Source organism: Triplophysa dalaica, chromosome 23 (genome assembly GCF_015846415.1).
Source record: "Triplophysa dalaica isolate WHDGS20190420 chromosome 23, ASM1584641v1, whole genome shotgun sequence".
NCBI lineage: Eukaryota > Metazoa > Chordata > Actinopteri > Cypriniformes > Nemacheilidae > Triplophysa > Triplophysa dalaica.
Genome location: NC_079564.1, coordinates 12,403,679 through 12,420,778, shown reverse-complemented (window position 1 = coordinate 12,420,778; position 17,100 = coordinate 12,403,679). Strand labels below are relative to the sequence as shown.

Here is a 17,100-nt window from a genome sequence, read left to right as displayed (position 1 = left end):
ACACACAGTCACATCACAGTCACATCCACACATCCGTACACACACAGTCACATCACAGTCACATCCACACACCCGTACACACATGTCAACAACTGTTTCCATTCCTGTTATCCAAAAGAAGCATGCTGTTCCTTCCCAGGTGTTCCGCATTAGCCTCGTATTTTCTAACGTTGACACATTTGCAGGGTCATTGAAATGCGTCATTCACTTTGAACTCGTCAGGGAAAACACAGAAATATTTTTGGGGGGCCTGAGATAAGGAGGTCCTGTTATGTTTATACTACACAAAATGATTTACAGTAAAATTGTTTTATAATAATTTCTTCTACACCCCTATAGGGGGATCCAGGCCCTAAAGGAGCTGATGGACAACCTGGATTAGCTGGGCTGCCTGGAAAACAGGTGAATATACTGTAGAAAATATGTGTAGAAGATATTTATACGGTAGAGTTAATACTATAAAGCAAAATAATGTAATCTTTTTTTTTTAGGGGGAGGAAGGAGAGAAAGGTGACATGGGGCAGAAGGTTTGTATTCATGACTCCATATATTTCTGATGTGTTTCTCAGACATGAGTGATTTGACTGATACCAATGGTTTGTGTATTTTGTGTTTTAGGGTGAACGGGGTCTGGATGGAATTGGTCTACCTGGCCCTCCCGGACCTCCGGGACAAATCATCAACCTGCATGATGTGAGTAGATATACATCCTGTGGTTTTGAAATGTCCCACACAATTCATTCAAAAAGCAATTCTCTTGATCCTGTCAACAATGCATTAATGCTTTTTGAACTCTTTCTCCCCCCTCAGCTAATGCTTAATGACACCGATGGCATCTTGAACATCTCAGGGATTTTTGAACCTCAAGGACAGCTGGTAAGAATCCTCGGAGTCCAATTCCTAAACCTCTACACTCAAAAACTCAGGCACAAACTCTCAGGAAAGATTAGCTTTCAGATTACGGTACAATAGCTCCTCTTAACGTCTGAAAAACAACACATTCGCTTCACGAAAGCCACAGGAATTTAAACACGCTGCAGTGTAATTGCATTATTTACACTGAAAAGTCGATGGATTTTGTGTTTACTTGCCTTGGCGTGAAATTAGGTTTTAAACAATTACGACACTTTAGCTTTGCTTTATAATGAAATTTACGGGCATTGACAAGTCAAGCGAAACAAACAAAGTGTTGCGTGGCATGTAAACCATCAAGTCTGCTTTTGTTTGAAGCATGGAACACTTTTCAGAGAAGACGCTCCTGCTTTAATGTCAAATGCATGTTAAATGTTTTTGTTGGCAAAAACAGATAAATTAAAGTATCAAAAATCTTTTTATTTTGTCACAATTTTTGTTTTTTTTATGTTAGGTAGATTTAATTTTTGTTATTATTTCTTTATCAAGCAGTTTGCACAATAAGAAAACATGATTTGGGGAGTCTTTGCGTTGTTTTTACATACCAAGGCATTAAAGTTCCTACAAGGAACTATAGTTGTTACAAGCACACTAAATAGACTCTGTATTGTGATGGTCAGTGGAACATTCAAACAGGACAATTACTGAAATTTAAGTATTTAGCATTTTTATCGTTATTTAAGTTATGTTACTTAATACATTTAAAATACAGTCAAAAGATTTGTGAAGCCTGTTAACTGTCACCTGTTCCGTATACGGGACACCTAAGTTTGCGTCATTATTGTGCATGTAATTTTAAATCGAATCATGACAAACTATATATCATTGGAAAGGTCTAAGACTCTAGAATACAGATTTCTTTGGTGTTTTTTTAAATAATTTATGTATGGAGAGTAATTGATTCTTTTTTATAAAGAGTGTGATTAGATTTTTTGATATCCTTTTGCGACCCGTATTATCTTTATGTATTTTTTAATTAAAGAAAAACATAAACTTTTTATTTTTACAATAAACCTAACAACCTTTATTTTTTTTCTGTGTGTGTGTGTGATTTTTTTGTTGTTGTTACAATAATCAGCTACTTTTCTTTTTTCAAGCGAGGCAAACCGTAAGTCTGTATTCCAAAGAATTCATGAGTTACCGCCATTGTAGTTCCAACATGCGTTTTTATGTGTATGCTCTAAAACGGCTCCGACAGTTAACTTGAAAGCTTGAATTGAGGGACCTACTATTATTGGTTCAGTGCAATGAGTTACCTACACATTTTATGACAACTCCTAAGCCGCCATCCTCAATACCCTGTTATTGTGGAGGTGCACTGCATATTTCTTTACAATATATAGTGGTTAAAAACACTTGTACTGTTATAAACCAAACGCTTTTGTTATTCCCTCAGGGGCCAAGAGGTCCGAAGGGTGATCGTGGGTTTGCTGGGGTCCAGGGACCTCCAGGTATACAGGTGAGTTATATGAAACTGTATGACAGGTGTGAATGAGCACGCATGTGTTTGTCACGGAGGAAATGGGCCATGCTGCTTCAAAGAGGTGTTGTTTATTGGCATATAAACAAGAATTTAGATAATCGGGGTTTACCACATGCAAACGCATCGATATACTGTCAGACCACACATACAGCGCAGATACACAAACAACTATAATTGCATAATTGATTCCATTTATAGTTCAAACACCATACGTCTCAATATGTTCAATATCTGATGACAGCCGAGTGAAATGCTTCACTTTAAACAACAATTTTGGCTTCTTTTACTAGCCTGATATTGTTGTACTGATGTGTCAGAGTACTAATCTGTCGCTCAATTTTTAGTCTGATTATAGAAGATTGTAAAAATTGAGTAACCGTTACCAGACATGAACACACACACACTCGCTATAAGAACCTCACAGAAACTACATACAGATACATGAAGGAAGAGCTTATCCGACGCAAGCCTCTCTTAAGGTCTGAAGTACCTCATAAGGTTTAAATTAACCTGTGTGTGTGGGGGGGGGGGCTGCAGATTGTGTGTATCTGTATTCTGCATATGGACTTCACACATTATCATAGGAAGTGTTTGTTTTTAACCATGTTGTCATTTACATTTTGCTCCTTTTTTATACATCGTGTCTATGTGTAGGGTCAGAAAGGAGAGCCGGGGTTTTCAGTTACTGATGGAGTGCTCATGTCTGGAATTGCTGGGCCACAGGGACCAAAAGGGCTAAAGGTTATTCACAACTTTTATACTCTAAGTGCTTTTTACAAATTATTTACCTGCAGAAAAAACAAGTATTGCTGGTTACCAGCATATTGGAATTTGTGCTTTGAATGCTGGGCATGGCCTTCCAGCCTTCTTAAAGAGACAGTCCACCCTAAAATGAAAATTCTGTCTTCATTTAGTCACCCTCAAGTTGCTTCAAATCTGCATGGTTGAAGAAAAATTAAGATATTTGGAAAAATGTTAGAAATTGTGATTTCTTGTGCACCATTGACTACCATTGGAGAAAAAATGGTAGTCAAAAAGAACACAAAAGAAGATATTTTAAAGAGTTTTGGAAAACAAAGAGTTCTGGTGCATCTTTGTCTACCATTTCTTGACTAACCCAGAAATCTCAGGTAACATTCTCAGCTGAATATCATTGTGTTGAACATAACAACAGCATTTATACAGATGCTTGAGGTTGAGTACTTCATGACATACTTCATGAGTTTTTGGGAGGAGCATCCCTTTAACTTGAGAAAGCTAAATTATTTATTTTGTCAACATGCTCCACCTGATATACTAGGGATGCATGGTATTGAACAAAAAAGCGATATGCAATAGCTTACTAAAGAATGCAATAAACAATATTCAATACAACAATGCATAAAATTGTCGAATCCACTTGATTGATTGATCAAAAATGGGTTTTATTCGCATTTTACTTTCTTTCTCAAAGGGAGACTGTGGTGTTCCTGGACCACCTGGTGAAAAGGTGGGTGGATGTTCGTGACTATAACTTTGACACAAAGTCATAAACAAATGTGCCATCTATAGTATAAACATGTACTATAGCATATAAACTAAAAGAAAATGAGTAATTGGTTTCCAATAATCCACTAATAATCAACGTTCAAAGCCTTCACAGTAGTTCACATTTTGGCAGCAAATGACCTTTTGTTGCTCTGTTTGCCATATTCACATAACCTGCAAACAAGTAAGCAATTCAAGCGACCTGTTTTCCATTAAGCTCGCTAGAGAGACCATCAAACGTTCACCTGTAGACGCACCGGAGGCGGTTCGAGTCGCTTGCCATTTTCCAATTCATCATTTCTTATTTTTCCTGTTTGCATACAGCTGCTTCTGTTCAAAATGTTTTGGAAAATGTATTGAGGCCAGAGATGCCCCGTACAGGACCAGACGACATTCAGGCCGAGTTCTGGCACACGATACTTCCACAGCTTGACCTCATTTGGCAGTGCACCTGTTTTAAGGGGCTTGATTGTTTTGTTTGTGTGCAGTCTTGCCTCTTAAGAGATCTCTGATTTGCGTGTTACTTAATCCAAACCAGGGCCCAATCGGACCGGTCGGAGCGAAAGGAGAGTTTGGGTTTCCAGGACGTCCAGTAAGTTACATTTCTGAATTTTTCAACATACATTAGATGCATACCTGTTTTTTCAAATTTAAAATAAAAGTAAATTACAGAATTATATTATAATTTAAAGAGACAGTCCACCCAAAAATGTATTTATCACCGAAGACCACGAAAGAAGATATTTTGAAGAATGTTGTTAACTGGATCACATTCACTTGCATTGGTTTTGTGTCCATACAATAGAAGCGAATGGGTGCCGACGGTGTTCGGTTACCAACTTTCTTCAAAATATCTCAAGAAACTCAAACTATCCCTTATAATGTCACATCAATAATAAATATTGAATTACTCACATTTGTGTTTGTCCTCAGGGTCGTCCTGGAATGAACGGTTTTAAGGGTGAAAAGGGAGAATCTACAGGGTTGCCTGTGAGTATGTCTGGTTTTTATCCAAACACTTTTTTTTCTTTTAAAAAATTCACAACTCATTGCTGACTCTGTGTCAGGCTATCAAAGCATCCTTGATCCTCTTTTCTATTCATTTTCCTTATTCCTGAAACGTCTTCAGTAATAGGATGAAAACCTTGAAATTAACCAACCAGCTCCAAAATACGTCACATTACAACACATCTGATTTAAAGCCAATAGACAATAAACTCTGTTGAAATGTATGAAACATAAAATATACAAATATGCCTTAATGACCAACCTATCATGCAATAAATTATTGTTTGCTGACAAAAAAACCTGTTTTATTTTATATTCAGTTACTTTACTTCTAGAATCCTAATGAGAGTGTGAATAAAAGAAAACGTTAGCTCAAGTTAGCTCGCTCTCTTCCTCACATGAACTTTTGGCTTTTGCACAAAAACTACACAGCAACAAACAAAAACAACAAATGTCTTCAATCATTCAGAACTGGAGAGAATCCAGTTATACAGAAGTTTTCTGGTGTGTGTCTACCACAAATCTGCTGTGTTCTTTATTTCTTGAACTTTGGTAATAGTTCGTGTTACGCAATCTACCCCCAATTCTTGTTTTAGTTTTATTTAACACATCCATCCCTCTATGTCTCGTCACATAGGGGCTCCCCGGACCTCCAGGACCACCAGGGAAACCAGGAATATTCAACTGCCCTAAAGGAGTGAGTATTCCTCTCTCTATCTTTCTCTCTCTCCTCCTCTGTTTGTATGTCTCGTACGCAGATTGTGATGTAAATGTCTCGTGTTCACATTTTTATAGACAGTGTTTCCGGTACCCCCTCGACCCAACTGCAAAAATCCCGTAAGTGACCGAGCGTGTGTGACACTCGCGTTAGTTTGGTGTCTTGGGTTTTTTGACATCATCATCGTCTTACCCTCATCATCAGCTCTTTCGCTCTAACGGTCTTCCTCATTATTAACTTATTGAAAGGACCAATATACCAACTTTACTTTAGTCATTTACAGTTTTTATTTATAATATTTCCTAACAATGCTCATTGCCTGTGTCTTTTCATGAAACTCTTTCTTTTTTATCCAAATTACGATTACAAATTACTTTCGGTGTTCTAATGACACGTTGCCATTTGATAGACACGTCAAGCATGTCCTGTGGATAATGACCTGCACACAATACAGATTTGTATCTAAGATTTGTGTGAATTTATCACTTCATAAGAACACATGAAGGCCATCCTTGGTGTCCTTGCATACAAACGTATCAGCACGATCTGTAATCCAAAGCAGGCATGACTGTGATGATGATTCAAGCATGCTGCATGTCATGTGGACAGAATGGTCGTGGAATTGAGGTTGGTGTGTTGTCAACTAACAAAACTTCAGAAGGGTGCCAAGGACGTAACAAGTCTTCTCTTGGGGCACAGCTATGATCTTGTTACCAATGAGGAAAATCAACAGTGTTGATATATTTTACGATCCTCCATTCATTTCCTTTTTAATGACTGTTCTCCCTTGGATTAAGATTTTTGTACGTGCTTTAAACTAAACCGTGTTTCTCTCCTTTATAGACAATTTGTATTGTTTTCAACCCTTCAATTTAATCTAACGAAAAACATGACTTATTTTTCATTAAAACGTAATTGTTTTTTCTCCGTCCAAATCATGTCTTCTCGTCCAGAGTTTCATTTCTCATCCAGATGGTTGCAGTCATGATGTTTTGAATGAACAGTGTTTTCTGTCAGTAACATTAAAGGGATAGTTCATCAAAAAATGAAAAATCTGACATCATTTAATCACTATCAGGTTGTTTCATTCCTGTATACATTTCTTTGTTCCAATGAACACAGAGAAAGATATTTGGAAGAATGTTATCAATAATCAGTTCTGGGACATCTTCCACTACCTTAGTAGGAAAGATTTTTGGGTTGTTTTTGTTCTGTTGAACACATATATTTTGAAGAATTTAGGAAAACAAAGAGTTCTCGGGCACCTTTGACTACCATTTAATTCTTCATACTATGGAAGTCAAGGATGTTCTGGAACTGAAAAGGACTAACATCGAAACAAAGTAGTTTATAAATGTATGAAATTACATAAGGGTGTAAATGATGACAGAATTTTCATTTTTGGGTGAACTATCCCTTTAATACTTGTCTCTTTTGCTTACTTTTGGTCAGGTTAATGGAGATCCTACACAAGGTCAGTTTGGTGATAACCCCATTTTCTATCTCTCACAGTAAATCTCAAATGTTTATTAGTTTTTTGTTGCGAAAAGTATTCATTTCAATTTTGCTCATTTGGCATAAAAGCTGTCAAGCGATCAATCATGATTAATCAAATCCAGAATAAAAGTTTGTGTTTACACAATATATGTCTGTGTGCCGTGCATTTTATAAAATATTCAATTTGTATTTAAAAAAAAATACACGTTTACACTTTAAAAAAATATTTACACGTTTTATTAAATTAACCAATCATTAAAATTATATAGATTTATTCATTTGTTTAATTTTCTTAAATATATAGATAAATATACTATTTCTTAAATATGCATATGTTTGTGTATGTTTTCTAAATACAAAATGAATATGCACAGAACACAGACAGATTGGGACTGTAAATAAGAAAGCAGCTCCAACTGGTACTTCAAATTATGTGGCTTACAGAAGAGACATGGACTTATAGTTTTCTTGATGTTTTATTTTATTATTTTTACCAGAAAGACAATAAAATGGTTGAAAATATCTTACACATTTACATTGAAGGAATGACTTGTAATGATGTGACCCTAGGACTTTAGCAACTACTCAAAACCACCAATACACACTAGTATTCATACACTACTTAAATATTCTTATATTATAAGTGTACACATCTTTTTTTTTATAACATGTATCTGATTGCTTTCAAAAAATATTGTTACAGGCAGTAAAAATATATAATTGTCAATGTGTTATCATGTTATTCTCATCTCAATTTTCATTCTTGCAAAATGCTGTTATATTTCAAAATAGTTTTTTCCCTTTTAACTGTCTAAATTCTTATTTTTTTTATTCTTTATATCTATTTCTGCTCATCTATACAAGTTATTAATGATTTTCATGAAAGATATTTCTAATCATGTTTTGTGACCTTTTCACCTGTAGGGGGAGCTAGCTGCTCATCTTCCGGTGCCAAAGGAGAAAAAGGGGAGCGGGGTATCCCTGGGTTACCAGCCCTATCAAGTGAGTATCCTCGACATACACCTGATGCATAACAGAAAGTAAAAAACGACACATGCCTCACAATACATTTCTGTTGTGCTTCATCACAGGCAATACACTGGAAACCAAAGTGACGGTAAAATTCCCGTTTCAAGTTTTATGATTTTGTACAGACATTGTAAATCAGTTCATTTTGTTCTTAGAAATTGTCTAATAATTAATGCCTTGTATATGTTTTGTTTTATTGTATGTGCATCAGGGTGATAAAGATGACCAAGGTTTCAGGGGAGAGAAAGGTGAAGCGGGTATGCCCGGCCTTCCTGGGGTCCCTGGAAAATCTGGCTTGGTGGTGAGTGGACGTAAACACATGAGCTTTTATAAAATCTCTGCTAAAAGCATTGTGAGTGCTCTTCTGCTTCAGTAACCGTCAGTGTTATTATACATCAATCTTGTACTGTATGCTCGATTAGAACAGTCTGGGCTTTTATTTTAATGCACCGAGTGGAAATTCATGTTTCTACTTTCAATCCTTATTTTGAAATCTACAATATTGTTTCTTTTCTTTCTTTGCTTCTTTCTTAATGAGAATGTATTTTCGGTCTCAATTTCTGACTCTTTTCTGTTCATCACATTTTGTTTCTCTCTCTCAAAGTTCTTTTTGATCTTGCTACGTGATTCAAGATTTGTTTTATTCTATAATCGCCGTGAGGAACTAATTGTCATGATGAATCACACATGACAGCTTCTCATGGGGTAATGGCTTTCATTCAGAGATGAAAAAGATCACTTTGGATATTTAAACCACAATGAACAGCGAATCACTTTGAGGATGACTGAGAATGTTTACTTGCATTCACTTCGGGTGTTGCAAACACATGATAAACATTTTCCAGTAGTTTAAAAGCTTGAAGTGGACATCTGTGGTGTCCAGAGACAGACAGTAATATGTTATTTATATTTGGGGTGTTCGTAATGCAAATCAAAAGAATGGTAAACATTTCAGTCCTGTGACTCTAAACGTTTTCAAATGATAGTCTAGCTGATTTTGAGCCTTAATTCTGTGAAGCATCAATATATAAAATGATATTTGTGTACAGGGTCCTAAAGGGGAATCTGTTATTGGGCAACCTGGTCGTCCAGGACCACGAGGACCCCCTGGTGCACTAGGTTTTGGGAGAACTGGTTCCGATGGACCTCCGGGACCACCAGGACCTCCTGGACCACCTGGACAATACAGCTCTGGTAAAAACATCTTGAGAAGATACAAACGCATATTTCTCTTAGCAATTTTGAAATGTATATTGTTCCAAGACTGCAGTTCCCTATTGGTTGAAACCAGCATTGATGGAACAGTAGTAAATGTCGACCAAAGAGCTTGACAGGTCAAGCATCATAAAAAGCAAATTGTACGTTTTAGCTCCTCTGTTTGTTTGTTTCAAGTCCTCCTCTGCCGAAGGAGCCATGTTGTTGATGTTAGGTTATGAGGGACCAAATGGCCATCAGTGGAGAGACGCCTCTCTCACACTCTCTAGTTAATCCCTGATGAGTGTCCTGACAGCTATTCATTTCACTGCGATGAAAACAAACACGGCCTATGGGGCACTTTTGCTGTTATCACACTTTGATATGTATAGAGAAGGGTAACGCTCGAGTTCATGTTGTTTCAGGCGTCATGATCCCCGGCCCCCCTGGTCCCCCCGGGCCCCCGGGAAGAGCCACCGATACCTCAAGTGCCGTAAGTAGAAGCTCCTCAACAATGTGATCCAAAATGAATGATCTGTAGTTAGATTTAAAAGAATCTGTTGAGAAACATTAGGCTCAGTTTTGCAAAGCGGACAAGCTGCTAACACGATCTTGACATTGAACAAAATATATGACATAGAAATATGGTAAATAGATTAAACAGTTTTAAAAATACACAAATATCTCTTGAAGAAAAGCCGAAAGTGCTTCTAGTTGATCTTGGCTTTCGAGGAGTAGAATCTGATCTGGGCTGGGTTTATAAAACACATTCTCATGCTAATGCAAGAAGGCTGTTGGGAAATCTGACCCAGCTCGTGTTCATGGTTCAAGAAATTACAATTCTCAAAATGAAATGAAATCACAAATCATTTACTTACATGTCATAAAAACCTGTATATGATTTTCTTTTATCAGTAGAACGCAAACAAAGTTGAGCGGGATGTTGAAAACCTTTATGGTAGTTTAAGTTTAGACAAACTGTTGCTTGAAAGGATAATCATCTCTGTGATTGTTTTGACATGTTTTTCTCCAGGTCAGGAACTATGCAAGTCTCCAAGCAATGAGACAACAGTCACATGTGGATGAGGTGGGAACACTCTCCTTTGTTACTGATACGGGTAAACTCTATATTAAAGTGCCAGGAGGCTGGAAAGAGATTCAGGTAAATGGGTAAATCAAATACTCATGTTGTTTACATTTATGGTTTATGTTCAGGTTCTTTTGCTCTCGTTTTTGGATTCAAGTCATTTTTCCTTTCATAGCTTGGTGGCCTGATCGAGACGTATACTGCCCCTGTCTTCTCACAAGATGATGTAAGTGCCCATTTTTTTGGATAGAACATTGGTTACACAATATACTGTTAATGGAAAGGACTCACTTAAATATGTAAAGTAGGAATGTTAGACCTGAGAGCTGAAATGTCCTTATCAATCTCTTACAGGCGGGACCACTGATTCTGCCCCCTCAACTCAGTAATACACCCAAAATCCACATGGGAAATGCAGTAAGTCTGTGTGTTTGTGTGTGTGTGTGTATGTTTTTGCTTTTGTGTCTTTCTTCGTTACACACGCTTGTATGATGATTGCCACCCACTACTGGAAAGTTTTCCACAGCGGCAATATAACCCAAAAATACGGTTTCTCTCAAGTCCTTCAATTTTACAATGTATCTCTGTTTTTCCCACAATGCACCTCATAATGGCACCACTGAATACTCTCTCACTCCATCTATGAAACATTCCCAGGCTCTCCTCGACTGGAAATACAAATATGTTTCATTTCGACATTTGTAAAGGTTTGGTAGAAGCTCTGTTATGTAAAACATCGGTTTGGGCACCTCAAAAACCTCAGAATGATCAGGACTCTAAAAGTATCGTGGTGGTTTTCAAAGCTCCTGTTTTAGAGTAAATTATGGTTTTGTCCTTGTACTGCTATTGAAGAGCATCCCAGACACAGTTTATGTTAGTCTGTGTAGACTCTTCTGCTCTGTAGGAAGATATATAAACCAACAAGATCTCTATCAATTTTTTATTTTATTTACAGGTCCAATGTGTTTGGAGGATCTATTGACAGAAATACAATATAATATAAGTAACTGTAGCTCTATTTCGGATGGTAATTGCTTATCATTGGGACTTGAGGTAAATGGTGATTTGATTGCCGTCCGAATCCAAAATGTCTGTGTTTTAATCCCAGCGTTTTTTTACAATCACGGAGGTCGATTGGTAATGTAATTGACGTTCGAATCCACATCTTTGAGTTTAGAACAGGTGTTAAATACGTTTTTTAAATCTGTTCTGACCACTACATAGAGTGTTGCTCTTTAGTTTAGTTTCCATTATCAGATTGGAATAGAGAAAATATAAGAATAGCAGAAGTAAACTGGCGGCTCCAGTGGTGTGGAGCGTTGAGCGTAAAGCGCATGTTACTTACTTCATGTCATCGAGGGTTCGGATTTGCTGTTCCCCAAACTTTACGTATAAGATCGTAAAGGCATTTTTTTTCAATAAAATGATGAAAATATTTGAAAAGTGGGTATTCGAGTCATACGTCTACCAAACATTAAGCGATTTAACTGCAGTCTGTTGCCATATTCGTCCTTATCGTTCTCGGTATGCGGTTGCTATCTTCTATTGCAAGATAATTATATTGTATTTGATAGAAAACTTGTCTCAAATAAATTGAAAATCTTTGTAGTTTCGTGAGATGTGTAGTTCGCAACAAAAATTTATATCCACGCAAATAATTGTAAATCCTTTCCATGATATCATGTGTCTGTATGATGACCTGATCAGAGTTTAGTCAATTTCAGCTATTAATGTGATCACGTAGAGCAAATACACACAAATTCACATAAATTCTAGCTAACTTGAACAATTGATCACGATCAATGCTTCGCTACACAGAGAGGGAGATGATAAGAACAGAAAGAAGAATGGAAAAAAACATGAAAACATTCGATATTGGCATTTTAAAATAGCGATTTTATTCCATTATAATTATTAATTACGTTCAAATTGTCATGTGACTGAGCACGTGAGAAGTGCATTTTTTCCCGGTTCGCAGGATTCCAAACTCACGTCTACACTGTGAATTTATGTTTGTCCGAATGCATGAGTTTTATCACCAAGGAGTATACCTTAGAATGAGCCATTTCTACCCACATACACCGCGGGTACCCTGACATGGAATCCACCATGTTGTTTCTACAGTAGCCCTAAACGGACAAATTGCTCTACAGACAGTGTTTCGTAAATATTCTGTCTCCTTCAGCAAAGAAGCGAAAACGTGACGACATCTTAGTTCTGTCTCAGCCATCTGAGTACTTTGCAATGGAACCTCACCACTAGATGCCGCTAAATTTCAAACTCTGGACCTTTAAAGTTTATGTCTAGATTTCATCATTGTTGCTTTTCGAATATTTCACCTTCTTTCCAACCCTTTGATTATCAAACAGGCTGTTTTTGCTTCTGTACATTTAGGACGTCTGTATTTAAATAAGATGTGTTATGATTGGCTGCATGGGGATTAAGGAATAACACTTATGGGTTGTGGGTTCGTTGTCAGGTTTTACATAGTTTTGCACTGCCATAGTCATTTAATAACAGCCCCTTCACATTGGATGTGGTTGGACTAAAATTAGCCAAGACATTTACTTCATATTTGACTCTTCATCCAATAATAATTATGAGAATAATAATGACTTTTATTAAGTTAAACTTTTCAAAATCGTCTTCAAACTATCGACCAAACCATGATTGATGTCTGAAATGGGCTTCAGTACTAGGAGTAATATTATAACCATGGAGATTGTTGACATTTTGATACGTAGTCTCGGTGAACAGAGCAATGTGCTTTTCAGCATATCCGCCTGTGTTAATATAGTTATGTTTTTAACAATATCCATATTTAAAATGAGTTTTTTATGCTTTTGTCATTGAATCATTAGATTTTATTTTCCTATATACAGTAACCTTAATGTAAACTATATATTTGGTTTCATTATTTAATTGATTTATATATATATATATATAGAGGATCAAGATTTTATTTGACTTCAACAAACATAAACGTTTTCAAAGTTTTACTTTGAGTAAACTAAAATAATCTTTGTTTCTACTGTACTGTTTCTGTATCATAACATTTGCCTCTTGTACAACATAGAAAATGATCTCTACTAATACTAACAAAGACCATTGTTTGAAATGATTTCCATTAACTGAATCACTTCAATGATGTAATTTATCAAATTCCTTCATTTCAATATACTGTATCTCTGTATGACAATCTCATCTGTTTCTCAGCTCAGGTTGGTGGCTCTGAACACGCCCTTGTCTGGAAACGTGGGTTCCATCCATTCGGTCAATAAGCTTTGCAGGATCCAAGCTCAAGCTATGGGCATCAGAGACGATTATAAAGCCTTCCTCTCCCATCATCTTCAAGATCTGATCGACGTGGTGCAGCCAATGTACCGTACAAACATTCCCATCGTCAACTTAAGGGTAATGCACCTTTAACACGGTATCTTTTTAAGTTTCATTTTGAATTTAGCTTTTATAATGCAGGTTTACACCCTGTCCCAAATGCTATCCTCGGCTCATTTGATTCCACACTTTGGTGTAATGCTGCTCGGACTGTCGGGTGGGAGTCCACTGTGAAGTCCACACAGTTTCAAGCTTGCCAAACACACAGCATCGGTGTAGGAAAGAGAACGCTTTTTGCTTGTTGAGCCGTAGAGAGAACCTAAAATTATTAACTATTCAAATTCACAGTAATTCTTTAAGTTATCCAAGTTAAGAATGGTGCTTTTTAATTGAATCAGTCTATATGTGTTTTGTGTATTGCAATTTACAATTAGAACTTGAATTTCATTAATAGCAGTGATCTAATATATGCCTTCCATTCAAATCAGGACGTTAGCTGGCCAGATTCGGCCAATCCCCACCCTACGGTTTACTGGAATTCACAGATATGTGACAACAACCGGGCCGTTTGGGATATTTCTCATGAAGAACTCCAAAACATTTTGATATACTGTGCAGCAGTGTCTATGATGGAGCCTCACTTTTTCCTGTTTCCTGTCTTTAAGAGTTTATTTTCATAGATATTAAAATCACACATGTGTCTTCCATCATATTCTCTCTTCCCTTTTCTCAGAGCTTGTCCTGTACAAAATACGTGAAGTCTAATGAATGTCTTTTCATTTTGTCTGTAGGGTGAGGTTCTGTTCAAGAGCTGGGACAGTATCTTCTCCAACCATCTCCTTCCTCCCGGCATCCCTCTTTATTCTTTCGATGGGCGGGACGTAATGAGTGACCCCTTTTGGTGCGTAAAAAATGTTGACGTTTAAACGAATCTGCAGAGATTTACATCAACATCACAGAGATCAATGCACTCTCGGTCTGTCAGATGAAAAGAATTGAAGCGTTGACTCGGCGAAGAGTCAGATTATCACATACTTCAACAACTTGTTGATCTGATTATATGCTTAAAAAGTTCATCTGTTTGTGTTGGCTCTGTGTTGTCTTCAATAGACATTTTAGACAAGCAATTGCACCCGTAACTTGTCGGTTACACAGCTTAAATTCCTATCATTTTACTTCAATAATTTCTTAAAGTCGCCAGACAGAGTCATTATAATTAGTTCAGTTGTTTAGCCGCGCTTGCCGTTAAGTAATAGCATTACTTTTTCTAGAACACACTGGTCGCCCCCATATTTGTGAACAGCCCTCATTGAGTCTCTAATGCGTTGCCAAGGCCTGTCGTGTGACTGCCTCCTCCAGTAAAGCGTTCAAACAGTCTGACGCTCCCAAACGGAGGATGGCCCGACCGCAATCCAGACGACAGCGGCCACGCTCCTCATTTATTTTTACATTTCTTTCTCTGTTTATGTGTATTTATAATTCTGGGCGATAAATATAGCCTGTTGTACGATACACCAGATGAGGCTACGATGGCAGAGCAGCAATTGTGGTTAGCTGGGAGCTTTTTAGGGGTTGTTTGTGAAGGAAGACTCACTGAGACTCCAGGAGAGGTATGAATGGATGTAGCAGAAAGAGAAAATTCAGACCTGTCAACATCATGTGTGTCATAAAGACTTTGTTTGGGGTTTAATATGCAGGGCACACCTCAGTTATCGTGCTAAGAGTGCTGTCTGCTTTAGACGGATGTCTCAAGCTCTTTACCCAAACATATTATTACATATTAAAAACATCACCCTTCAATATAATAGATGACAAGGTTCTACGGAGGGATTTCGAAGAGAAGTCTTGTTGTTCACTGGATTTCCGCTGCTGAATTGCGGCTTTTGCTGTCTAGTTTGGCAAATCAACTAGCTTTGTCTTGAGTAAGATATATGAGTTTTATAATGCAATTTCGGTTAAGCTGACAAAAGCAGTTTTTTTTATCAAATTATACTTTTTTTATTCCGATTCACAGAAAGTGTGATTAATTCAGTTCAATTCATAATGGTAGATCTGAGCTTGAGTGCATAAAAGGGCCGGCCCAAGCCTTTACGGGGCCCTAAGCAGAATTTATTTGGGGGGCCCCCTGTGCCCCCAATACAATTGACCATTGTCATTGTTTGATTATTTGCACTCATACTTTAAACCAAACAGACCCAAATCTATTAGTTGTAGCTGTGTTTGGGATGTAGGAATGTATTAAAAGGGTAATGTGAATGTCACAACATTAGATAATTCCGTTACTTCCGTTACTACTATATTATAAACACCCTTTAAAGCCAGACAGCTTTAAACGTTTTTTTATTTCGTGTATTTACTCGATAACCATTGAAATAATTGACAATATGCACACGATTATTCTTAAACTCATCCCAAATAAAAGGCTAATTTAACAGATAATTTCAGTATAAATTACACAAATCATGTAAATTACATATTTTTCATCTAAATCAGCATTTTGCGGTTTGCATCAGTGAATACTGAACACTAAACAGTGGTCAAATATTGAATTGTTTCAGTCACGCACAGTATGTCGTGTGTTGCACAGCACTTTTTCAACTTAAAAATGAAAGCGTCTCGCTGAACCGAACTTCAGCTGAAGACGTGACAGTAGCTTCATCTTCTTTGATTTGATTGGTCACTGGTCGGCTCTGTAATCAGCAACTTCTGCCTTCTTTCATTAGATTAGCTACCAATGTTGCATTTAGTGAGTCATTTTACAAATGTTTACACACATCACAGAAAAATGTGAGGGTGCGGGGTACGGCCCTACGTGAGAATGTTTTTAAAATGATTATTTATTATTATTTATTTTCCCAAATTTTCCCAAATTCTGATTGTTTTACCTATACAATCTAGATTCATTTTACACCTCAATATTCTTCACGTTTTTATTTCTCAATCCGAGACTAAATTGATACCTAATTGAAAACTTCAAATGAGCTATGAAAGAGCAACCCCTCAAGGTTTGAGTAACTGGGAATAGACTACTTGTGTGGATTACAGTGACATATTAGTTTAATGCCAACAACAAAAATATTAACTTGTTCCTAATAGCAGACATGCATTTACAAAGCTTTCCTATAGGACCATTTATTTGACTAGTCGTTCAGACAGCCTAGTCTATTAGATGTTTAATTTATAGTTTTTCACATTCCTGGTTCCAGTGCTCAGAACTTTATAGCTTCTTCTGCATGTTTGTGGCCGTAACGGTTTGATGTCAGGTCATCATTTATGGCAGCACTGATGTGTGTGTATTTGCGTTTGCAG

General features: G+C 37.0%; 1 protein-coding gene across 1 annotated transcript in view; it reads left to right on the top strand.

The window, feature by feature from the left end:
* Positions 1 to 17,100, top strand: part of LOC130413530 (collagen alpha-1(XVIII) chain-like) — a 64,896-nt gene that overhangs the window by 46,991 nt on the left and 805 nt on the right. Inside the window, 22 exon segments of the mRNA XM_056738809.1 lie at positions 340 to 402; positions 492 to 527; positions 619 to 693; positions 811 to 876; positions 2,309 to 2,371; positions 3,050 to 3,136; positions 3,849 to 3,884; positions 4,461 to 4,514; positions 4,856 to 4,912; positions 5,568 to 5,627; positions 5,726 to 5,767; positions 7,101 to 7,122; positions 8,070 to 8,147; positions 8,237 to 8,262; positions 8,386 to 8,475; positions 9,224 to 9,368; positions 9,794 to 9,861; positions 10,402 to 10,530; positions 10,631 to 10,681; positions 10,810 to 10,872; positions 13,672 to 13,869; positions 14,583 to 14,692. Of these exon segments, the coding sequence (XP_056594787.1) occupies positions 340 to 402; positions 492 to 527; positions 619 to 693; positions 811 to 876; positions 2,309 to 2,371; positions 3,050 to 3,136; positions 3,849 to 3,884; positions 4,461 to 4,514; positions 4,856 to 4,912; positions 5,568 to 5,627; positions 5,726 to 5,767; positions 7,101 to 7,122; positions 8,070 to 8,147; positions 8,237 to 8,262; positions 8,386 to 8,475; positions 9,224 to 9,368; positions 9,794 to 9,861; positions 10,402 to 10,530; positions 10,631 to 10,681; positions 10,810 to 10,872; positions 13,672 to 13,869; positions 14,583 to 14,692 (1,619 nt within the window).